The 25,467-nt window shown below is 40.9% G+C and overlaps 1 protein-coding gene across 3 annotated transcripts; it reads left to right on the forward strand.

The window, feature by feature from the left end:
• The first annotated feature begins 10,022 nt into the window (after nt 1-10,022).
• Nucleotides 10,023-20,884, forward strand: TTN9 (titan9). 3 transcript variants are annotated; one of them, XM_087373098.1, is made up of 9 exons: nt 10,023-10,340; nt 10,541-11,444; nt 12,690-12,737; nt 12,847-12,916; nt 18,160-18,250; nt 18,377-18,441; nt 18,563-18,688; nt 19,617-19,751; nt 19,929-20,884. In XM_087373098.1, the coding sequence occupies exons 2-9, from the start codon at nt 10,644-10,646 to the stop codon at nt 20,138-20,140; spliced, it is 1,548 nt and encodes a 515-aa protein (XP_087229224.1). In that variant the 5' UTR covers nt 10,023-10,340; nt 10,541-10,643; the 3' UTR covers nt 20,141-20,884. The 3 variants fall into 3 exon arrangements, with proteins under 3 accessions (XP_087229224.1, XP_087229222.1, XP_087229221.1); XM_087373096.1 differs by having other exon boundaries at nt 10,023-10,193; nt 10,419-11,444; XM_087373095.1 differs by having other exon boundaries at nt 10,023-10,193.
• The last annotated feature ends 4,583 nt before the right edge of the window (nt 20,885-25,467 follow it).

A 25,467-nucleotide genomic window follows, 5' to 3' on the forward strand; every position in this document is an offset into this window, starting at 1 on the left:
AATGAGATGCTAATGAATCAATTGGTACTTTGCTACTAGGATTTATTCATGATCTCCAGCAAAAGGCACTTGAAAATCCCCATCTCTCACACCATCACTTTATTATTTATTAATTAGTAAAAGGCAAAATTTTTCATAACATTCTTATGTAACTTAATAGTAAGACCTTTGAATGTTTTGAGTTCAAGTCCCCTCTTTGTATGAAATTTTAAAGATATCCATTTGTCCTTAGCTTAATTGGGGTACTCCATCTTTTCAGCTAAGAAACTAATTAAGGTTCTCAATTGAAAAATCGAGGACTTTTCAATTACCATTCTCCTTAGCTTTAATTATATGATGTTTTTCGAGCATCTATGAATCAAAGCATTTACTTTTTTTTAATTTCGAGGGATATGATATGGGGATATACAATTCAAATGCACACAAAGGGAGTTCACTAAGAACAATGGTAGACACCACCCATATATATTCTTTGCACCTCATTTGTACAGCCACCTCATTCATCCAAATGCTGCCACTTCCTCAAAGTGTTGCAGTTATCATGTGCTCCTACCACTTTGCAAACTATGGAGTGCAGAGGGAGCTAATCATCGTAGCACACGGCCATGCATGTGACTGCAAGAAGTTAAGGACCTAGAGGTGTCACAGCGCCATGCCATTAGTGGTTGAACCCCTCTTCACTTACATTTACTATGGGCTCTAGTGCAAGTATACCCCCCCTGAATTGAAAAATGAACTTTGTTTGTTGACCATATTTTCCCACTTGCATTTATGAGCTATGTTTGACATTTCCTCATAAAAGCAGCCTTAGAGCTATGTATCTTGAATGCTTTTGATTTTTTATAATGGTAGTCATCTCATGAGTGAAGAACCAGGAGCCCCTCCTTCTAAGAGGGGCTAAGATAGCCCTAATCGTTGATATCCCTTTTAATGATTCCCATGTCTCAATGTCTAAAGAGAATCTAGTTTTAAGGGGCAACCCCTTCCTAAAAGGGCTTAAAACAACTCCAAATTTTGAATTGTTTTTTAATGATTCCAATATGTCATTCCAAATACAAATTTTGAAGTCTGATTTGTAAATTAGCATCCTCGCATACAAGCAATCTTACTAAAATCTGAGCAACATTGAAAGAAGAGTGGTGTCAGCATGAGGGATCTAAGGGGGAGTTTTTTTTTTTGCACCACTCTGGATATTGGCACCTTTTAACCTGGGTTTCCCATATTTGGTAAGGGATTGTAGTATGTCACTATCGTTGGCATTAGAATAAACGCTCTCATTCGCATAAACTCAAATCATGCCTAATTCCACCTTTCATGCTATCTATTCAATGTCTATCATTTTGGCATTAGATTCACCCTAAATGGTTATAGTTTTCCTTAAAATACTTTAACTCAAAAAAGGAAAACGTTTTGAAATCTCAATCTGGCCAAGGTAAACATTGCACCCCAACTACCATTCCAACATTCAATTACCATTGGAAATGGTCAGTTAAAGGACCAAAAGAGGGATGAATGGTGGAAGTACTAGTTGATAAGATGGCTCTACATAGGATTTTGACTTAGAATACTTAAAATAGACATAATCTAGGCACAATAGTAGGCCATCCAACAAGTTTGTGAAAGAGCTTTATAGAATAAAGAAAAAAGGAAACTGTAGTGCAAATTACTGAAACATATTATTCACTAAAATTGAGTTTCTATCATTTTATGAGTATGAGACTCCAAACAACCTACTTCATTTGTCTCCCATTCCACAACAATATAGCTATGTTCATTTGAATTATCATGCCCATTAAGTCCATGGAATGAAACTTTAGATATAACTCTAGCTAAAACATATATTAGAAGGCATTGCAAATTAGAAGGCTATTCAAGACACGAGTTCCCTTTCAGGAGAATAATAGTAGGACATAAGTTCAATGGTCATTAAGAAGCTCTAGTAAACATGTGCTTTGACATCTAGAGATTTGCCTCCTCCTTACCGTAACATTTAGAAAATAGCCCTAGCATACACCCCCCCAAAAGATGTTGGAACTTACAAGGAGGGCTAATAGGCTCCTCACCCTTGAACTTGGAGTGGCCATGTCCACACAAGGTCACATGCTAGGGGATCCCAACCCCTAGTTGCCTAGCTCGGGCTGTCACCTTCTAGAACATGGATAGGGTTATGTGAGGCCTGTTTTTTCTAGGCAACTAGGGGTTCGAGGATGCCATGGCATAGTTCTGTATGGACACATGTCAACCATGCATATGGTAGCCCTTTAGCTTCATCATGGTGATAATGGAAATGCTTTTATTGGTTCTAATACCATGATAGAAAATAAGGGAGCCTCTGCTTGTGATGTTTTGAATGTGACCATTTAAGTTGGATGCATTATAGAAACGTCAAGAAAGCCTTGATAACAATCAAGGTGAAGGAAAATTTGTTAAAGATATGGAACAGAGGGACAATTGATGTGCTATTATAGGAGTAAGATCTCTTAAGCTACACATGCTTGAAGAATCAAAGAAATCCTTATCATACATGTTCAACATGCATATGAAGTTTTAGGTGATACACTTGTCATCTAAAAAGATAATATGAGTGTATGCATCCTTCATTGGAACTTGTGGGGAGACAAATATGTGTATTTTGCAAAACTTGTTGGGAGGACTAATATGCCCCTCACCCTCACATGATGATGAAACCTACAGTGGACATCCTGTGCCACATGTCCACAAGCTCATGTGCGAAGGGATCTCAACCCCTAGCCACTTGTGAAAGGTTCTCGCTCTCAAAATTGATGTTTTAGGGGAATAAGGGCCTATCATGGATGGCTAGGTTTGGGACCCCTTGGCACGCAGCATGTTGACATGTGGTACCCAAGCATTCTATAGCCCTTTAAGTTTCATCATGATATTGGGGTGACCTATGCAGCCCCTTCATTGGGCAGTCTTCTAGAGCAAAAAGATCATGTTAGGCTATTGGAATCCTAAGAGAGATCACCTTAGACTAAGATGAGATCCTCTACTCCCCCCTAGTAAATAATAGATCACCTTACATTGAGAGGAGATCCTCTACTTCCCCCAGTAAAGAAGAGCATTATGAGCCATAGCTCACATCTACAAGAAAAAAAGGTATAACTTATAAGAAGAAGATCTTGTTAGATAAAGATAGCATGATCAGCCATAGCTCACATCTACAGTAAATTCATATGCATCTTGCAAAGGAAGAAGGTATAACTTATAAGAAGAAGTTCTTGCTAGTAGAGAAAGAAAAAGCCAGCAATACAGCAAGCAAAGGAGATCTGTACAAAGCTTTACAAGTGACAAAGAAGTGCAGATTAGAAGAAACTACATAAAGAGAACAAAAGATCACAAGCAACAAAATATTAGCAGTAGCAATGTGGACCTACAATTTTTAATCTATGAATCAAATAAGCAAATCAAGTAACTTGATTTCATTACACACATGCAAATCTAAAAGAATGAAGAGGTAAGATGAGACTTGTAACTACATTAGAAGCCTCAAAGGGACTACTAATCTCAATCAAAGGTACATGAAAAGCTAGTAAGCAATGAAAGGTAGGTTATGAAGATCAAGCATTGGTGCCCGCAGACCCAACCAAGAGCTACATAGTACTCCATTAAAGAGCAATGTTCAAAGTGAGAAAGAGCATGGATAGAGGAAGTTTCACAGTGATACACTACTACAATTCACCCTTTTTTTGACATTAATGACTTCTAATTTTTTTCCTCATTTTGGATTAGTGTCAAAATAATGTTGGAGAAAGTGTTGATATACAACCCCAGAAATTAGCATTGCTATTTGTGGATGTGTTGCTTTTACGGACATTGTCACACAACACTTTAGTTTTTTGGGAAACTTTTTGAAGGGTGGATTAGGGCATACCCAATCCTTAATCCACTCTTTGGTTGCGCACACACACACCCCCCCCCCTCCCCTCCCCTCGGGCAGCTTTGCAGTCTTAGAAGGTGGTGCCAATGAGTTGTCTCTATTTGGAGGCTCGTGAGCATGACTTTGGGGTTGGATCTAAATGGTATATTTTTATCTAAGAGCTGAAACTACAAGTCTTAATAACTAATTGATGAATGGTGTGGGGACTATTAGATGAACTACATGGCCACACCTATAAGAACTCCAATGTACATAACAAAAGGGCTATTTTGAATTAAGTGCCCGATTGGGATAGTGTTCCCTCAGATACCCTTTGTATTAGACTATTAGAGCATTTTAATATTGGGGCGCCAAGTCCCTTTGATAAGAATACCTATCAAAATCTTGAGCATGAGATGAATTTAACAATATGCCATGAGTGTAAATTAGTCAAAATAGCATGATTGTGTTCTACACTAAAAGAGCTTTAAATATGTCTTTACATCTTGAAATTTAGGTAACACATGAAAAAGCGACATAATTTAAAAGGAGATGGGTTTTCATATTTTAGTGTATTTTTTGTTTTACCCCCCCCCCCATCCAAAAGACCCCCCCCTTGGGCCTCACTTATTATAAAAAATATGTACAAATCTTAAAACCTTGCATATTTTTTAAGATATATACCTTATATTTTGTGGGAGGGGGGACATGAGATTTTCATATTTTTCCCTTGCATATTTGAAATGTTTTTAGGAAATACAATGGACCTTGTCCCCCATACCCTAGATTTTGGACAAGGGTAGTAACATATTACATGTTGAGTTGGTGCCCCAGGATTTTAATTTTGAAAAAGAAGGGATTCAAAAATTCATTGGGACCTTGAACCACCACATTCCATGAAGAGTTAAATGCAAGGAGCGGTCCAGTGATGAGGGCAAGGCAGAGTGGATATCCTCACGAAATACTAGGAGATTAATGAGAAGGGGAAGAAGTGTGACATGTAGAGCTTTTTGCCACTAGAGTCACGAGGGCTTATAAAGAGGGCAGTTTGGTTTGCCCCTATGGGAGAGTTTTGAGAAAAAGCACCGTCACAAACTTTGAGAAGACACGGAGCTCAACATAGAGCTCAAGGAGCAAAGCACAAATGTTGCTTGAGGCTGTGGCACATAGCGGAGCAGAAGCCGTAGGTGATATGCATCTGCATGGCAACACCTTTGGGGGGAGTTTGGCGAGACGCATTGGCCTTACCCGCATCAATGGTCACCCTATTCAGGTATGCCAAGGGGATGAAAGTAGACCCTGTGTTTCTATGATTTTTTCTATTTTCACCTTCATCGATTCACTGAGCAAAGCAAAGGCTTTCACAAATTCTTGAGCGGATGAAGGATAAATGTCAACGAGCTTTTGTTGCTTAACAGTTAACTCAAATATGTACGTAAGTGCACTATGCAATTGATATGTCTTTTGGCATGGCGACTCGATCAACTCTATTTTTATCACATGCAAAACTCTGGACAAGTGAGGATTTCTCCCGTAGCTTTTTCCTCACAAGGACTCTATGATAGCTTACCAGCCCTCGTAGCAACCTCATAGTGACTCTAGTTGCCTTTGTCTCTAGAGATATACTCGTTATATTACGAACTACCCACATGACACCATTGATTGCCTATTTATGTTCACCGCATTCACTACATTTATTGATGACCTATTTCTTTCCACAACATTCACAATAGGGGATTACCCAATTGTTGGGTCAACGTTTGCTTGGGTATAGCCAATCGTGAAACTATTTTCGAGGCCATTTCGGGGCTACGACATGAGGTGCTACTGGGTGAGATTTTGAAGTTGAGGCAGACCCACGCTCTCGTCGAAAATTTTCCCGATGTCATGATGCGCACTGGCATAATAATGAGACACAATCTATCATTCTGAACACCGAAGAGCTTGACACACAGTAGCTCTACCCTACTTCGCACTTCGCATAGCGTAGTCTCTGGCCTGACTAGATCGTGCGTCCCTGCACTGCTTCATCTCTGGCATAACCACATGTCGTCGCAGTCTTTTGCCGCAGCTTTGTCACTTGTCACCAGGCAGCGTGCCCATGTAGATCATGAAAATTAAAGTTTGGCTTGGAGCAACCACCGCGTTAGTTCTTGGTGTAATAATGAGATGCAATCTATCATTCTGAACATCACAAAGCTCGACACATGGTAGGTCTACCCTGCTTCCCGCAGCGTAGTCTCTAGCCTGACCATCTGTCATTGCCCAACCTTTTGTTGCAGCTTTGCCACCTGTCACTCATTGGGCAGCCCGTCCATGCAGATCATGAAAATTCAAGGTTTGCGGAGTGACCACTGTGCTGGTTCTTGGAGTTATGGAGTTATCTATTTTTAATTATTATAGAAGGAGATCTATGACAACCACTGTGCAGGCAAATAGAAGGAGATTCATGACATCCACCAAGTTGGTTCTTGGAGTTATATATTAGTGCACTAAGGAAAATGTATTTCCTTGTGCAACCAAGGAAAATGCACTTATCAATATGGCCCTTGAGGGATCCCCCTAGAGGGGCAAGGGCCATATCGACATGCCATATCTATCCAATGGCATCTTGGATATTGTATAATGCATGTCGATATGGCCCTTGCCCCTAGAGGGGACCCCTCAAGGGCCATATTGTCAATTGCATTTTTTAAAATTTTAATTATATTTTTCTAGATGTGTCTCCATGCAACCACCACGATGGGTTGTTGGAGCTATTTTAGCACTATAGCCAAGAAAATGTAGTCCTACTTTACTGGTATTTTAGTCCTTGTTGCAATAAATCCTAAATGAGGTCAAAAGTATTCTAGCCACCGCGGTGACTGGAGGCCTGGTGGTGCCATCCAAATAATCACTATAATTCACTGAGTAAGAGCTAAAATTGAACAAAAGACCTTACATATATAAAAACTCAACAATTGTTGAGAGCCTTAGAGGCCAAAGGATTACATCTAGTGAGCATAACCACTCAGCCATTGCTGAGTGGTTTATGTAAAAATTAACAACAATTTATACTAGAGAGCCTCATGGAGCAAAAATTGAACAAAAGAGATTACATTTGTAAAAACTCAGCAATTGCTGAGAGCCTTAGAGACCAAAAGATTACATCTAGTGAGCTAAAGGATCGCTAAGAGCCTTAGATGATGAAGAGGATGTGAAAATCCTTAGCCCTTCATCCAACGTCTCCAAGGAATCCATAGATCACATCCATATAGGTGCCAGAGGTGTGCATGCCATAACATGTAGATGTGGGGGGAAACAATCGAGGGAACAAAGAGATTCCACAAGAGCGAGCATGAGTGGTTTATATAAAAATGAACAACAGTTTATACTGAGAGCCTCATGGAGCAAAAATTGAACAAAAGAGATTATGTTTATAAAAACTTAGCAATTGTTGAGAGCCTTAGAGACCAAAATATTACATCCAGTGAGCCAAAAGATCATTGAGAGCCTTAGAGGCCAAGAGATTACATCCAGCCATTAGACTGACTGGTTATGAGCCTCGTTGAGCAAGAGGAAATTTGTACAACTAAGTATTGTCAATTGTTGATGGCAAGAGGATATTGGTATAACTCAGTATTGCCACCAGCCCAACTTGCTGCATTCGAATTTTTTGGGAGCTAATGGAGGAGACGATGGAGAGCCCATGACCATGCACATTGCACAAATGTAGGACTCAGAATATGGCCCCCCCCAACAAGATGAGAGTACTCTGTTGTGAAAATCCTTAGCCCTTCATCAATGTCTCCGAGGAATCCATAGAGCACAGCCATATAGAGGCTAGAGGTGTGCATGCCATTCAAGCTACTGACATGAAGATGTGGGGGGAATCGATCGAGGGAATGAAGAGATTCCACAAGAGCGAGCATTTCAAGTCCTAGAGAGTACAACACAATGACCTTCTATGAGAAGGTAGACAAGATTGGGATCATGTTGCATCGAGGGTTTTGTGTCATTGATCTTTATTTTCCTTTGGATGTCAGTGCAGCAATAGTGTTAAAATGACCTTGTTTAATCCACCCTACTTCATGATGACCTTTCATGATCGGTACTTGTGTAGTAGCTTGCATGCACATGCAAGTGTTGCCCACCATGCAAATGCTTATCCATAATTCAAGGATGCAAGTGTTGCCCACCATGCAAATGCTTATCCATAATTCTCCTTGATGAGGGTTTGGCCTGGTTTAGATAGCTAAACCCTCATGAATGACAAGGCATAATGTTGTTTGGTCCTTCAGCTCTCCTTCCTTTGCATTATTGTACAATCCACATGTGTTTTGCTATGGGTACACAAAAAAGCCCAATATATCCACATTGCAATAGATAGCCCATGCATGCAACAAGGATAACAAGAAAACAAATGGTTGCCGAAGTAATTTGACCTATTACATGTGTTCTTTTTGTAGTTTAACCAATCATAATGGACTATGGAAAGATGGAAAAAGACCATTTCATTGAGACCTAGGGCCTTGGGACTGACACAATTGCAAGAAAAACTTTCTAGTGCTCTCTTTGAGATAATGCAACACTAGTGTTCGCCAAAAGAAACAACAAATGTAGCCTTGCTAGTAGTAGCTACCCATGTAGCTCTACTACTAGTGGTAGCCATGGTAGTAGTCCTTAAGGACGATGGTAGCCATGGTACGAGTCCCTATGACGATGCCCTTTTGTGCTCACGGAACTAAATTGCCAGTGTTAGTCTTGTGACTATGGTAGCCATGGTAGTAGTCTCTATGACGATGCCCTTTTGTGCTCATCGAACTGAGTTGCCACTGTTAGTGCTGTTACATCCTAGGCTAGTCATGGGTTCCACATAAATGGCCTTAGGTTTGCAGAGATGCTAGAGGGTAAGGCTGTTAGCCTAGGGTAGAATGCCCTAGGACTAAGTTTAAAGCCAACATCTAGAGGAGATGTTTGAGGGGTTAAAAGCATTAGGGCCTGATTTGCCACGGCCTAGGTTATATATGGGCATGAGGGCTTGAGCCATTGCCATTTGCTAATGAGTAGTTGAATTGAGCAGCAAGATGGTAGAGTAGAGAAGAGCAAGTGCGGATAAAGTAGCTAAGGAAAACCTAGGAGTAGATCACTCGAGCAAGAAACGACAAAGATAATGAGGTGAGATCAAGTAGAGGAGAAGAGCTCTAGGCCTCATGTATCAGCCTTAAGAATGCACTTGGATTGGGATATAGTGACCAAATCATGGCTACAATCAAGGGGAAGCCCCTTGGGAGGGCCTTCCTGAGAAAAAAAAGAAAAAATAATGAGGATGATAGCCGCAAATCAATTTTTCAAGGGAAGGTTGTGTGGACTTTGAGATCGAAGCTCTTGATAAGAGCTTCAACCTCAAGGAAGCCATGAGTAATAGAAAATTGCGGGGTTGTTGCAAGGCCAAATTAGCATGGGCGTTCGTTTGCATAGCATAATCCAACCTTCAAATTTGAAAGATTGCTCAATAGAATAGCTAATCGGCTTAGTGATGCCAATCATATTAAGAGCTCCATTTAGAGCATTCATTTGTTCGTCTAGGATAGGGGGGTTGTGTGAAAAAAGTCATTTGTCTAGACTTATCATCTTTGTTTTGTGGGTTGCCATGAGAAGGGACCGTGTAAAAAATTAGAAGATGGTGTCATGAGAGTAGTGTCTCCCTCGACCCTATTGCCCTTCTGCCCTTATTGTCAAAGTCTTGAGGAGGTTACAACATATCATATTACAATGGAATGGTGACAAATTGGGTGTTGCCAATTTGAAGATTAAACTCAACGTCAAGCTGTCTCAAGGTTACCATTATGTAAGGAGGGAGACCCAGGCGATGCGAGCCTTTGAGGGAAACTTTTAAGTAAGGTAGGTTTCAAACCCATCTAGACAAGATGCACTTAATAGGGGTGTCCTCCTCAGGTGGCATGACACCATACGCTAGGGACAACTCCCCATCCTGCTCTGATCGAGGGCCTTACTTGCAGAGCCGGTGGTGCCCTTAGGGAACTCATGAGACATGGGAAAGGGGGTTTCAACGGCTCTAAATTTGAAAAAGGGAGGCAAGGCAAAAACAAAATTGTAAACAAGCAAAACAGCAAAATGGGTTGAAAAAAAAAAAAAGCATTCTTCATCTTCACTTTTTTCTCTGTAAGCTTGCGAAGGATCTGGCTATGGCGGACCACAAGCTCTCCTAGGGTTCCTTCTTCCTTCCCCATTTCTCTTCGCCTTCCCCAAACTCCATCTCCTTCTCCTCGCTCGCACCTCCAGCTCCACATCGACTTATCCCGCTCCCCAAACGGTGCTCCCTCCCTCTCCCTCCCTTTCCTCTCTTTTCTTTGCTCTGTTTCTCGCTCTTCGTTCTTTTTGTGCCAGAATTTTGCACCAGTGGAGGGCCATTTTACGTCCCCGCTCTGCTCAACGCCAGGGCGGATTTCAAGTTCACATGGTGAGGGCGATGCGGAATTCTTAAGCGAGTTGTCAACATTTCGTATGCCAGTCATCCCTGCATTGTAATTCTCCGCAGTTGGCAAAACTCAAGCTCTTGCAGGGATCATAGATCCAGGAAGCGCAATTCAATTCTATCGTCAGCCAGCCCGGTTCCAAAACGGAAAGCCACTGTTTTTGACTTGTGGTCGGTCCTTGTAGCATCGCGAGGCTGCCGTCGGGCGAACAAGCAAGCACCACCCGAAGAATGCTGCCTTTCGAGTCATTGTATCGTTTCAGATGACATGGGACAAAGGCCTCCGCCATGGGTACTGCGACGTTTCTAAATCAGCCCATACGATCTCAAAGTCGTCAAACTAGGTCAACCCGCAGAGCTGAAGCCGTCGACGGAGACATATCCTCACCTCTTAACGTTATTCATGGCAACAATCTCATTCCTTCCTCCAGAAAGCAGACTCTGCAGATGAGAAGAACATCTACCCTACAAAAGTCCAGCGAGAAAGAGAATGACTCAGCATGGTCTACGGGTTTGCGCGATGGAGAGCCTCCCAACAACGGGGCGAGCAATTCTTCTGTTTCGAGGGAGAACAAGAAAAGGAAGGATTCGACAACGCTGGGGAGCCATTTCAAACGCCTACGCACGAGATCAGGGAGTTCCAAGAACAATAACGAAGCAGCCCTCGCAGGCGCAGGCTCTGTTTCAAAGGACTGCGAGACTGAGAGGGAAGCAGAACCAAATCGATCAGTGGCTGGACACGCATCCGACGGCGTGCTAAGTAAAGATCCCGCAGGTGCTCCAAGAAATGGGAGAGGTGCTGTAATCAGGTCTGACGCAGATAAAGGACTCCATGATCGACAAACTTCCTCCGGTATTATTGTTGAAGCAGAACTTGCAATAAGAGACTCCGCATCTCCAGCGGAAAGTGATGCCAATAGGAAAGCATCGGCAGCTTGTACAGTAGACGAAGGGCGTGTAGTTCCCTCTGTACGTCCACAATCAAGCGCGCCTTCCAGGCCAGGCGGCAAGGACAAAGGGGTTTTGCAAACCGTGGACATCGTCAACGATGTGGAAAGCTCCCATCTAAGCACAAGTCTGTTCTCATTGGTATGCGCTTTTCCTTTTTGAATTTTTGTTTGATTCTTTTTCATTTTACGTCTGCAACCACAGTAAGCACTGCTGTGCTTCTTTTAATGAGCTTTCTATTCTGGGTTACCCCTCTTTGTTTTATAGCTTTTTTCATAGCTATCATTGGTAGAATATGAAAGCCTGAGACCTCATTCAGTGTGCAGTATGTATGTTCATGCTCTGAAATTTTACATTTTGCTCAGTTGGGTCTCTTTGTATTGTAGTTTAATCTCATTTGTGATCTCAGGAAAGGCCTGTCCTTGTGTATTGGCTTTAAACATTTTTATTTTTCGGTGGTTCTCCAATCGTTGGGTTGTATACACCTCAAAGTGCTAGTTTGTGAATTGAGCAATGCCATCTGGTGAAAAGGCATGAAACCTTGACCATCTTTGCTTCATCAGAACAGTTATTTCTGTAGCCACCTAGAATATGGAAAGCTTCCTCTTTACCACAGAAGTCTTTTGTCATTGTTATGCTCTCATCCTTTCTACATTGTATCAGCTTGAGCTACTCCTTGCCTCCCCTGTCTGGGGCTACAGTAAGTCCTGATGTGCGTCTGTTAGTACACCATCAGAGCCATGAATTAGTATTATAGTTTGTATTTGCAGAATGTGAAACTGTCATTTGGATCTACTTCATTGTGCAGCATGTATTTTTTACCTCTCACATCTTATCTTCTTATCGGAGTTCCAAGTAATGATCTCTGCGTGGTTTGATTTGGCAGTTATGCCATTTATATGAGAAAAGATGGTCTCTCCTTGTGCAATGGCTTCTTAGATTTGCATTTGCCCTTTGGCTCTTCACCATGAATTCCGCCTGTGCTTCATTGGAGTTTTGTTTTATAAGTTACTTTAATGTAGACAGTCTGCATTTTGCTGTCTTGGTTGGGGGGTTCAAAACATGGCACTATGGCTCGGTAATGTTGGAACCGAGTCAAGGCCAGCATGCTAGCCTGCGGCAACAATCCTCTTCCTAAAGTCCATCATTTTTGTTTTTTGCTTTCGTTTGATTGAAAATACAATTATATGATGCATATTTCTTCAGTGGTAGTCTAATTACAGACATCACTTAATATCATGGATTATGTTGAGAAATTGGTGACATGAGATTTTCCCTGAATATCTGAACGCCTCTGCTGCCTTGAGACATAAGCTGAACAGGATAGAATTTGTCAAAGCTAAGTTCTGGATATTGACGCGCTCGATCCTTTGTTCTTGATTGCAGCTACAAAAGGATTATGACAAGATTTACAGAAAGTACCAGAAACTAAAGGTAGGAATGTCCAGTGCTACTTTATATTTTTTCTGCCGTCACAAGTTCGTTCATTTAGTTAGTTTCTGCTCACTTGTGTCCCAAACTTATTTTGTTTGCTTTCCCCAAGGCACGGAGATTTGAAGGAGTGGATGCACTTTTTGAAGACCAGACTTCACGGATAAACGCCTTTATAAAGGGTACACATTTTAATTGTGCTATGACTCGTAGGAACCAGAGTAATGTTTCAGAGATTCTAGGCTTGGCAATGGTTTGCTAGCTCTTGCATCAATGAAGTTGTTTCCTTGACTTGGAATTATTGGTCTCAATAGATCATAATCTTGCTGAGTTTTTTTCCTTTGAATTTGTTTGAGGTTTGACCCTTTGTCAGCACTATGTTGTGTTTTTAGAGGATGAGTTTGGGAATGTTCTTGGATTCATCTAGGTATATGCTTCTGCCGTATTAGCGGACATGCAAATTTCACCTTGTGACGTTTTCGTCTGAGTTGCGGCCTGCTGGTATTGAGATAATTCTTTCTATCTTAAATGGTGCGTTGCCCTACCAGCTAGATTTAGATTTAGATTTAGATACTCGTTTGGGAGAGACTAAAATGAAATCATTTAGACTTCACAAGCCGTCGTAGCTTGAATGAAGAGCTTTGGACTACTTTTTGATTAGCCTTCTCCTTTAGTGCTAGCCTTTGTCATGGTTGAGTTTGGCCTTCACCTCCGGAGTGCCAATAGAAAGTCAGTACGAAGACTTTGTATAAATGGATGCTCAAGTATGTGTGGGTGTGTGAATTTCTATGTGTGAGAGCATACTTTTATACTATGGTCTACACCCACTGTTGGGCGCTGATGACGTCAGTGGGGATGTCATAGTAGCTAGTCCCTACTATGCGTGATGGACTTTATGGTTTTCAATCTTATGAGTGACTATCGTGAGAAACTGCACTATGTTGGATGAGTTTGGGAATGTTCTTGGATTCATCTAGGTATATTGACCCTTTGTCAGCAGCCACGGGTGGACAATCAAAATGTTCTAAATGTATGCTAACATGAACAAATGTTTTGTATGGAACTGTTGAAATAGATTGGCTCTTTCCTGTGAATTCATGATCTTTGAAAGTTTATCATCAGCCTTTGCTTGATGATCAAAACGTTCTATTTGAGTTTAAATCGCTTCCGAATAGTATTCGTAAAAATAAGTTGTACATCAGTATTGTTTTGTTGATGAGTCCAAGGTGGTGGTTGTGGTTTATTCTGGTGGATCTATTTGAGCAGCTTGATGAATTATTCTGAAGCTTATGTTTTAGATTGATGTACTGGTACTCAAGATGTCTCATGTGCAAACTGTGTGCGTCTTCCTGTGTAGTTTACTAAGTTAGTTTATATTTAGATTGTTTTGGTAAACCAATGGTGTAAAGCCATTTCTGTCATGCTTAAACTTTGGATACCATTGGGTTATGGCATTCTGAATAGACACTATCATGATGTTTAATACTTCACGTGGCTTTCCATGATGAGTTGGGTTTGTTCATGGTAGTACTGGTATTCTCTTCTTTTGTACCAGCAGATGTGCAAAGCTGACTTTGCAGAATTCTTCCTAACCTATCATGGCTATCCGATTATAAGATGGAATTGCAGATTCGGCTTATGTAGTGTAGAATGAGTATATCTATATTCTTCTAGTAATGAGCGAGCACTCTGGAGTCCTTCCACTTATGTACTAAAAGATACCAAATGAGAAATGGATTCTCAAGAGATACTAATCTTTTTTAATCAGCAAAGGCCATTGGAGAATGATTGTACTGCACACCATGATTGAGTAGATGGCAAGTCTAGCACCATTTCCTTCTTGTTTCTTCTACTAAGTTGGGGCACCATTGCACAAGGGATGGTATTCAATCAACGACATAGATGGAATTCTATGAAATGCTATGCACCATCAAGCCCCAAAATCTCTAAACTCTTTCGAAATGGAAAAATATGTTTTGTAAATTGAATGGTAAAGCTGAGTCCCCTTCTAGTGCTTACTAGCTTGCTATTGTTAGCTATTTTTTGCTTGTTAGGAGTCTCCTTTTTCTAGAGTTGTTATTGTAATTGTATTGAGCTTGTTAGAGTGAAGGAGATGTATGGTTTTCTTCTCAATAAGAGTGATAGATTTGTCTTATTTGAATATGCTGAGAGGTTGATCTTTGAGTCAAGTTCTAGGATTGAAGCTTGTGAGAGTGAGAAAGCTGAAATGGATTTGAAATACAAAGACATCGTGAGTGTTGTAGGAGATCCTAAACCCTGGACTAAGATTATGTCTCAGAATGACACGTATGGTGCAAAAAATCATTCTTGCACCAAGCTTTGGAAGACCGTACACGTCATCATTGAACCGGAGTCCGATTCTAGATTAAAGATTACGTCTCTAAATGACTTGTATGTTGCAAAAAATCATTGTTGCATCAAGCTATGGAAGACCTTACACGCCATCATTGAACCGGAGTGAGATTCTAGATCTGAATTCTATGAACCCTATACATTGTTGCATCAAGCTTTGGAAGACCGTACACGTCATCATTGAACCGGAGTCCGATTCTAGATTAAAGATTACGTCTCTGAATGACTTGTATGTTGCAAAAAATCATTGTTGCATCAAGCTATGGAAGACCTTACACGCCATCATTGAACCGGAGTGAGATTCTAGATTTGAATTCTATGAACCGTATACATTGGTACACATGTTATGACCTAGTGTAGACTAAATATTATAACCCATGAGGGCATTACATAATCCACGGGCATATAAACCCAACAACTCCTCCTGTAATGCAAAATGGTTGTAGGATTTTGTAACAGGGAGGAACCCTAACTCACTCTCTCTCTTGCTCAGTACTATCTGAATTGATAGAATAATGGACTCAAAACCATAAATGGACCTGTCGAGTGAGTGTGAGAATCAGAGGGAGGAAATACACTTGGCCTTCCAAGAGGGAAATGATAACTGCAAGAAGGTCTGGCGTAGAGAGCTGAAACAACTGTAAAGAACTGAAGGAACTAAGTACTTTATGGAGGGGATGAGCCCTCAGAATGGAAACTGTACTGTATAGAGGGGGAAAACCCTCACTGAAGAGCTGGGAACTGAGGGCTGTCCCTGATCTGCTGCTGTACCAGACTGAACCAGGCTGTAGACTAACTCAGGAGGGGCTGAAAGGGGCTGCTGGACTGCTGCAGATTCTCCTGCCCTGACCCAGACCCTTAGAGCTGCTGCTGGCTGAAGCTAGAGCACTTGGAGGAGCGGATGAAGAATAAAGGGCCAAGGGTCTGCCTTTTATAGGCCCCCTTGGGCCCTGGCTGCTGCAATCCCACCGACCAGCATCCTGCCAATACCTGACTGCACTGACTGCTGATGTCACCCGACTGGCACTGCTGATGTGGCACTGCGCCTGATGATGTGGCACTGCATCAGCTCACATGGTGCCTGTTCAGCTGATTGGGCAGGCCTGCCTGTGTGGCTGGATGACCTGGCTGCCTGTGTGGACTGCTGATGTGGCTGTCTGCTGACATGGCAGTCCAGGCAGTCCAGCATGCCACGGGCTGAGGATGCCCATGATAGAGTTTGACTTGATTTTTAAAGATTATGCATTGTTAGTCTTCCTCTTTAGAAGCAAGTTATCTTAGATACTAAGGAGACGTTTGCATAGACAATTTCATCCGTTTGTAAAGCAATGATGCATGTCTTTTGGATTGTCCTCGCAAAACAATAGATCATTTGGGTGTGCTCAGTTTTTACCTTTTCATGTATGAATTGATACACCCTTGATATCAATATGCTAGTCTTGGAATGATCCACAGATTCTTGGCCAAAGCAATGCATGATTGGTTGCCGCGACCAATCGAAACTAACCTTTCTGTGCAATGCCAAGATTACCAAGTAACATTTGATGCCAAATCGCTTCAATACTTGCTGTACTGAACCACAATGCAAGATAGAGCTAGTATTTTGTTTTTTGCTTACGCAAGAAATATTGCTGTAGCTGATTGAGAAAGTGTATGCCATAGTAGGCTTTCCATTTCTGCTACTTGCTCTTCGGATGTGTCTTGGTTCATTGCATATAGATGTCTAGTCTAGTGGTCATTTGTCTAATTGGCTTGGCATCCACAATATCCAATTTCAAGCATGTCTCCATGGGAGTGCTCAGTGGATATTGTTGTGCCGTCTTGCATGTGATCTTTTTAGTAAGCCTTTAATGTACTTCGTCTGGCTGATAAAAAATGCATTAGTGTGCTGCTATCACTTATGCCTCAAAATTACCTTTTTAAAAAAATCTCAAATCTATTGTTCGAAACTAGTAATGTTGTTTGAGCTGTCCTATGAGAGGTTGATCATTTTATGCAATGAGGGGATGATTCAATAGAGAATTACGACAACGAAGGGGTCAGTGTCATGTAAAACTAAGAGATTTAGATCTGATTTGACTTAATCAAAATCAAAATACTTAAAGAAGGCATATACCTTGGTGTACCATCATCCGGATCTGTGTAAGAAGGCTAATTCGACATTCATTTGCCTCAAGGGCCAGAAATGCATTGCCATGGATAGATTGGTTGCATTGCATCCTACTATATTCTTTCCAGGTAGAAGGTCAAGAAGCTCCCAAGTGTCATTCGTAACAATGGCATCATGCCACCATGTTTCATGGCTTACCAACCTCAAATAAAACTTAATAATGGCATCATGCCACTCTGTTTCATGACATTCTTCCAATGTACACGCTTACAAACCTCAAATAAACTATGGGATCATCATTGTTCAACACATGCATATGAGAGCTGCTGTTATACTCTACGTTGGATGCAGTTTTCCTTGCCCTCAAGAATGTCTTGCAATTTTGCATCCTTTATGGTCTTAGAGCTCACTCTTTGGTTAAGTTATTAGGAATTTTCTTGGCATTTTTGGGCTGCTTTATTTGCTATGGCAGCAGTGTTTGGGCTGCTGCAATTGCTATGCTTGTGATGCTACTGTTTACCACCAGTAGGGGCATGGCTTGTTGCTGCAAATTCATCTCTTTTGGGACCTTAGAGTTTAATGTCGTGATATATTATCTTCCTTTCTCTCTTCTTGATCTACCCAAACATCTGGCTGCCTTTTGACATGGCATTGTGACTTCCCTCTCTCTCAAGAGCTCATATCCTTATTGACACCTGTTGTGGGATTTAAGTTAGTATAGCTTGGAACCTCTCAATTCAAAGTGTAGTAAGAACTGAAGATATCTCTAGTTGCGAGTGGTTATGGAAGTTTCTAGAGAACTCGTTTTGCCATATAAATTTCAAGAGATATTGCTTGCTGTACAAAGATTTTAAAGGTTTTTATATTCTTTGATAGCATAGTTTTTAGGCTGAATATTGTTGTGTGGAGGCTTGTTATAACTCATTTCAAAATAATGTCCAGCTACTGAGGAATTGTTAGAGCTTTACAAAGGGGAGAACCATTCTTTGAGACAACAAATTCAAGACGCTAATATATCAGAGCTTTTGGACAGGTATACTTCTGTTGTTTTATAACTTTATTGAAGATAAGTTTTGATTATGTTTATGTGCTGCAAAGGATTCTTATCGTCCATTGTTACCTTCTGCATATTCGTATATTTTGATTTGCATATCTGCAGATGTAGGGAGTTGGAAAAGGATAATGTGGAGTGTAGAAATGATCTTCTTTTGGAACGATCAAAAAGTGAGTCCTGTTTCATTCTTTTCCATTGGCTTTTTGGGTAGTGCACAATTTTAGATGCAAATATCATTATCTGCTAAGTTTAAGTTCATTTCTCATGCTAGGCTTTGTGTTACCCTTACAGATTTGGAGCTTCGACAAGAAATCAAGAAGTTAAAGCTAGAATATGCTGTTGGCAAACCTGAGGGTAATGCATTGGGCCCGAAGTTGTCAGCTGCACACACGGAGTCAACTGCTGACATTAGGATGAGTGAGTATAAAAGAGGGATACAAAAGGCAAAATATTGAGCTATATTTTATACATCCATGTATGTACATATGGTTTTGGTTGCATATTTTCCATAATTGAAATAATTTTAAATATCCAGATAGACAGCATTAATGCCATCAGACATTCTTGGGCTACAGCTTCAGATAGTTGCATTACTTGACAGAATTGCATGAGCTTTTGGAACTCCAATTTTTCAAGTAGTTTCATTGCATTTAAATATCCTCTATAGCTACCGATTAGTTGTTGTGGTTCACAAAAATACATGGAGTCTTTGATGTGCTCCTCTGGATTGTAGTGCAAGATTAGTGCTTCATCTTTGAATCTGCTCGTGTGCAGAGCTTATAGACTCTTAGCGTCATGATTGATATACACATTCATACATATATATATGTAATGTACATACCTACACACACGCGCGCGCTTGTGCGCACAAATAGAAAGATAGTTATACACACACATAGATAGAAAGATAGTTATATAGATAGCTAGGGAGAGAGAGAGAGAGAGAGAGAGAGAGAGAGAGATGTGTGTGTTTGTGCTGCTAGAATTCTGGGCATCTCCTGTCTCTCCTATTGGGAGTGAGGGCTGATTTGTGGGTGTGCCCGCCCAAGAATAGTTGTCGGTTCTCCCAGTGAATTGTGCAGGTAGTTGGGGGGCTATGCCAGGGTATGTAGGCTGGTAGAGGGCTGTTTCAAGGCTGTTTATTGCCAAAAATCTGGCTATAGGAGGGAGAGAGAGAGAGAGAGAGAGAGAGAGAGAGAGAGATTAACATAGATACTACTTTGTTGTTGCTGAAGATAAGCTAATTTGGTTTCCAGGAGAGGGTTTGGTTGAGAGAGAGAGAGAGAGAGAGAGAGAGAGAGAGAGAGAGAGAGAGATTAACATACATGCTATTCTGTTGTTGCAGAAGTTGAAGCTGGTTTAGTTTTGAGCAATCACTCAAAATTAATGCAGCAATTGCTAGAATGCCTACTTGGCCTCAACCTGAGTCTTTGTGGTGATGAGATTTCTGCTCAGATCCAATTCCAGCATGGTCCAACTGGTTAGTATGTATATTTGGAAGAGCATCTAAGACCAGAATGAACGAGTGCTTTTGCTGCGCTCACTCCTCTTTAATAATGCATGGGCTCTCTTTTGCAGGGTTCTCATTCAACTTGAAGAGTGTCCATCTTTTGCTGCGCTCACTCCTCTTTAATAATGCATGGGCTCTCTTTTGCAGGGTTCTCATTCAACTTGAAGAGTGTCCATGACACGGATATTTCACAGCTAATTGGAGGCGGAGAGCTTATGTACCAGAATGTATCATTGGGCACTCTTTGTAGAAAAGCTGTGCATTTGATGAAAGAAGAGGAAGCCATAGTCGGAATGGATCAAGTACACCTTCTTTTCAAGAAGTTGCTTCGGTTTTTCCAACAGGGGACTTATGGATGATATTATTATGGCAAGCTATCTCTGTTACTCTTCACTTCCTAAATTATTTTTATCTACTTGACCTAAAAATCGGTGAATTGATGTATCACATAGTGTTCTTGTTGGCCTCAACGGTCGCTAGAACCACTTCTTGAATATTCTCAGGCACCTACTTCTCATTCAAGCTTACCGTTATTTGGAATGAATGAACATTTTGTGTAGAACCCCTATGTTCTTGTCCCAAACTCAAGTTTTTAAATTGCTCCCTATAATGATAAAGAAGGCTGTAAGCGACCCTTGTGTCTTTGTGGTCTAGTTTGGCTTGGAGGACAGATTCTCGGACTGCTATATTTAGTCCTGTATCTAAAATGTAGGGACTGGGAATGGCAGTTATTCCAGAGGCTGCCACAAGGCTAGCAGATGTTATTTCGAGATGCCTGACGACTGCTTATATGGAATTTATCTCGAAGGTAGCCTGCTGGCTTGCAATAATGGTGACTGTGGCAATCTGATGGCAGGTCTGCATGTAATGGAGAATGCTTGTTGCATTCAAACTTAGAAGTTCCAGCTGGAGTATTTGTATTTGAGGCTCTCGCGATGAATCAGAGATTCATCTTTAGTAGGCGGTGCTGAAAGGGCCCATCGGCGGGAATATTGTGATGATTTAATTTGATAAAATTGGCATTTATTTCAAATGCTTAGCAGCTGCTATCACCACATTCTGCCACTTTGGCTGATTGATATACACATCCAAGGTAGCTTATATTTGCCCCATTTCACAAGCTATTTATTTCTTTGCTTTGATGTTGCTGTTATCCTTATCTCATGTTTATTACATCATGTTGTGTGCAAAATAACTTCATATAGAGTAATGGGAAAATTCCTGGGGTAAACAGGCTTTTACTGGCATTTTTCTATTTTGCACCTTCGACTGCACGTGCGCAAGGAGGGAAAAGTGTGTTTGGATTCATTTAATGAGATTAATACTAAGGGCTCCTTTGAAAATGAATGCCAGAAAGTTGCTGTTAAGGTTCCCATGCCCAAGTGCTGCAATGCTTTTCTCTGAAGCTGGCACTAGTGTTGGATAGATTTTGCAGGAGATTTCAGACGGCTGTGCCATTACATTTTTGGCCTTTGATCCTAGGCAAAAGATGATTTTCCAAAAGTTTTAAGACAAGAAATGCGTCTGACTTCATTCAAAGGAATCCAAATCCGAGGGCATCCTGATTCATGCTTTTTGAAAATTTCAAGTGGTGAGGGGTTGGCTCTGGGTTACTTGATTTACTACTCTCAGCAACAGTACAGCTCCTTCCACACAATTGAACAGTTAGAGACTGAGAAGAAAGATCAAGTGCAAGTGTCAAAAGCAATTGCAACCGTCAAAAAATCGATTGTTGAGTTGGGGACACCTATGTCTCACCCACCTCTTGAGCACATGTTTGTCAAGTCTCTCTCCATTTAAATATCTGGCAAATATCCCTCCATCTTCATTTGGTCCAAATTGGTCGAAAATTTGAAAAGGAAATCCCACCTCAAATGATCATCAAGCCTTGTCCCAGTCTAAGATGAAGAGAATCACTACTTGCTTGGACTCCAATACACAGATGTGCATTGCAAAGGTTTCAAACATATCTTGACCTTTAATTAACCAATTTTACTCTCCAATCCTGGTCCTCCCAACTTAAAGCTAATATTTGTCAACCCCCAATGCCATGGTCTTGACCATTATTTTGTAAGAGGTGCTCAACATGGTAGCCGGTCATTGATCGCACACCACCTTTAATCTAATGGGTCGCATATATAGTGTCCTTTCATCACTTCTAAAAAAACAACATAAAAGTAGGGACCATTTGCTTGAAGAAAAATGTCCCCTCTTTGAATAAAAAGTCAAAAATTGATGAGTCAAAATTGGAGAACAACCATGTGGTCTCCACCTCCCTTATGTCCATTATTGATAATGAGTCCCTCTTTTCTTTCACAAGAAATTGCTTAGACAACATAGCACATTGATTAATATGGTGTTTTGAACTTTGTTGATTCACATCCTCACATTTATAAAGTGACTTGCGTTTACATTGGGAATGGTGTTAAAGCTTCCCCATGCACTCACATAAATTGTGTGTGCTTGGCAAAATTATGTGTTAGAAACTTTGCCAACTACTCACAAAAAATTATGTGTAAGAGATTTTGCCAAGCACAGACATATTGAGGCAAATAGTTGCAGAACCAAAGACCACAGCTACTGTTAGCTGGAAAAGAAATCAGGACAAGAGACTAGATACTAAGCATGGCAACGCTCAAGGGCCATAGAGGAAAGGAGAACGTGAGGGCGAAACGTTATCATGGAAGGGGACAAGGGATTAGAAGGAGAGGGAATGAAGAGGGAGACTATGGCACAAGGGGAAAGGGAGTGGGGGAAGAGAAGCATGTACATGATTGGAGGAGAAATGTAAAGATGGAGACATCAAGGAAAGAGGACCATGCTTTATTTGAAAGGAAGGGAAGGGGGGAAATCAAAGTACTAGCTAGGTGGCTTTACAAGAATGAGCGTGTCTCATCAAGGAATAGCTCCCTCCTTTTATAGCCAAGAGAGGGGGTCTCTCCCAATAAATGCATCCTCCCACATGCATGGTGTGTGTGGAAAAGTCTCCCATGTGGGCTAGGCGGTTACACACTCTCAATTGTGTGCGACAACCCTTTGCCTCATTTTTCCACATAAATCAAGCCCCATATCTCAAGTCTATAATACTCCCTTGGTCTCTCCCTAATTTTATAATACGTTCAAATCTCTAAGAGGATAAGTGGAGGGTTGGCACAAGGAATCTTGCCAGCTCATCCTACTTTTCCCATTATTTAACTTGCACTCTTGGACCTTCTATACCTCCCCCACATGGGCCTATCCTATATGGAGGAAATAACCCAATATAATATCCATCTCCACCTATTTTATATTACTTCTCCCATGGACTTTGGGCCATATCTCACTAAATGCAGCCTAGGTCGAAGGGTGGCACATGGAGGAGCCATGCCACCTTACATTTTATAATATTACTATCATGGATTATGTACATCACACCTTATGGGTCCTCTTACGTGGAAGGGTGGCACATGGTCATGCCCTGCCACCTCAACCCTGGGCCCTATGCACTCCATATTTTATTATACTATTGCCACACATACAAACACACACTCATATTTATGCCTTTTTACTTTGGTCAAATTTATCCATAACACTACCACTTTCACAAACCCCATCCTGAACTCCAACCTATCCAATACAACAAGGATACAATCCCATCTATATGCTTTTATCTAGATCAAACCCGAAGAGAATTATCTTCTAACCTGTGCTATTAGTGTGGTCTAAAGCCAGAGAGCGATGTTCAAGATGTTCTCGAAGATGTCGTGACCCTTTGCGAAGCCACACTACTCTTGTTCTAGGATCTCCATGCAAACCTCTCTGAGCCTTAGCACAAGAACCTTTGCGATTATTTTGTAGGTGGTATTCAACATGGTGATTGGGCGTCAGTCACCGATGTTAATCCGCGACTATCTTTTTGAAAATAGATTGATGAGTACTGCATTCACGTCGGTAGACTGAACATGGCTGAGCTAGCCATATCTCTCATGTAGTGGCCCATAATGTCCCAAAACAATTTGTAGAACTCTGCTGGCAAGCCGTTAGGGCCTGGTGCTTTGTCATTCCATGGAGTTTACTATTGTGAAGGGTCTTGAGTTGATACTCTAAAATCCTACTTCCCACCTTGTTGAGTAGAATCGAAGAGTTGCCATTCATCATATTCAATGGCTTCCTCCTCAGCCACTTGCCAAATTTTGCACGTTTCTTTAATAACCTATTAACCAGTGACACTAGAAAAAAAAAGAGAGGACACTTGTCTACTTGGAGGAGAAGAGCCTCCCTCGTGTCACAAGACAAGAGGATGGAGAGGGGAGGAGGTGGAAAGACAAGAGGAAGCTTTAGGGGGAAGGAGGAGACATAAGGTCAATGGAATGGAGGAGAATATGGAAGTCCAACTTTGGGAGGAAGGAGGAGATAGAAGGTCTCAGAGCCATGGGTTAAGACTAAGTATGCAAAGTGAATTGATTAACAATTTAAGAATCGAAGATCCACCTTCAGATGGGGAGTGGTTGAGAGAATTCAAAAAAGAGAAAATTCAAAAATCTCAAAACAAGAAATAATATTCTATGCATAAACATTACAAATAAACTAGACTTGCGGCAGGTAGTATTTCCATCGTAGAGCAAGTAACTACTAACTCGAAATTGAAGCTGAATCATACTATTTTATCAATTGTTTAAGAAAAGAAGAGAATGAGTAAAATCGTGGACTTGAGATGCGATAGAGGGTTCGTTATTATGACCCGAGCCTCCTTGAAAATGTTAGGGGTGGTGATTTGTTATTGATTTTGTGATGTCCATATTTTGGAAGCTGAAGTCTAACAAATACATGAATAAGACGATACAATAACTTATCCTTGTTATAGTTTTTACAATATTGTCACATGGACTACAACCATATGAATAAAGGTGTAGTCATCCTTCAATCTTGCATCCATCTTAGATTTCCTTGCTCCCTTACATCTATAACATGCATTAAACGAGAGGAATGTTGTAAGAATTCAAATTAAAAACAAAAAATTTTGAATGGACCAATAATTGAAAATATTTATATTATAATATATAATATATAATTATTATAACCACACAGTGTGTGGGCGGAGAGGCGGCGCGCTTTCTTTCCCAAAAAGTTATAATCCGAGGGAACAGTCCCTTCTCTGAGTGCCGAGATAACGCTGAGAATATTAGCGCCAAGGATAAGTCTCGTGAATGGATAAGAAACTGGCATATTACCTGAATGTCAATGGTCATAATCGTAGTCGAACGCCGAGAGACAATATCCGAAAAAGTTGCCAATGTGGCCCTGAGAGGATTTGTGTGTGTCCTTGAGTGGGATGATTCCAACATTCTCAGATCCTTCAATAGACTCTGGACATCACAAAAAGATAACTATCATTAGAGAAAGTCTGAAGTAGAGCACATAACATTCTCACTCTCCACTTAGCCAGAGTTATGTGCCTCTCCAACCTTGGGAAAATGGGAGTTTGATCACTGTAGTAAGTCGAGCTTTTAGGCTTATGAGAGTAGAGCATAAGGTCGTTGCGAGGCTCTCTAAAGCTTCACATGCTAATAAGCCCAAACTTGCAAATCAAGTAGACCATCTCTTCAAATCGAATAGGTTTGAAACGATTATATAGTCTTTTTATTGTGAAAAGCACCTATATGCTTTTAGTGCTTTCGTCAAATGCTTAGCTTTTTACATCAAAGGA

Source organism: Dipteris shenzhenensis, chromosome 3, assembly GCF_047967505.1.
Source record: "Dipteris shenzhenensis isolate YYH24624 ecotype China chromosome 3, Dip_SZ_1.0, whole genome shotgun sequence".
In the NCBI taxonomy this organism is placed as follows: Eukaryota; Viridiplantae; Streptophyta; class Polypodiopsida; order Gleicheniales; family Dipteridaceae; genus Dipteris; species Dipteris shenzhenensis.

Excerpts from the sequence above, each read along its gene's own strand:
- TTN9 (XM_087373098.1), top strand. The coding sequence starts at position 10,644 with ATGGGTACTGCGACGTTTCTAAATCAGCCCATACGATCTCAAAGTCGT. Across the intron at positions 12,917-18,159 it reads GATAAACGCCTTTATAAAGG|CTACTGAGGAATTGTTAGAG; the intron begins GTACACATTTTA and ends AATAATGTCCAG. Across the intron at positions 18,689-19,616 it reads AACTGCTGACATTAGGATGA|AAGTTGAAGCTGGTTTAGTT; the intron begins GTGAGTATAAAA and ends CTGTTGTTGCAG.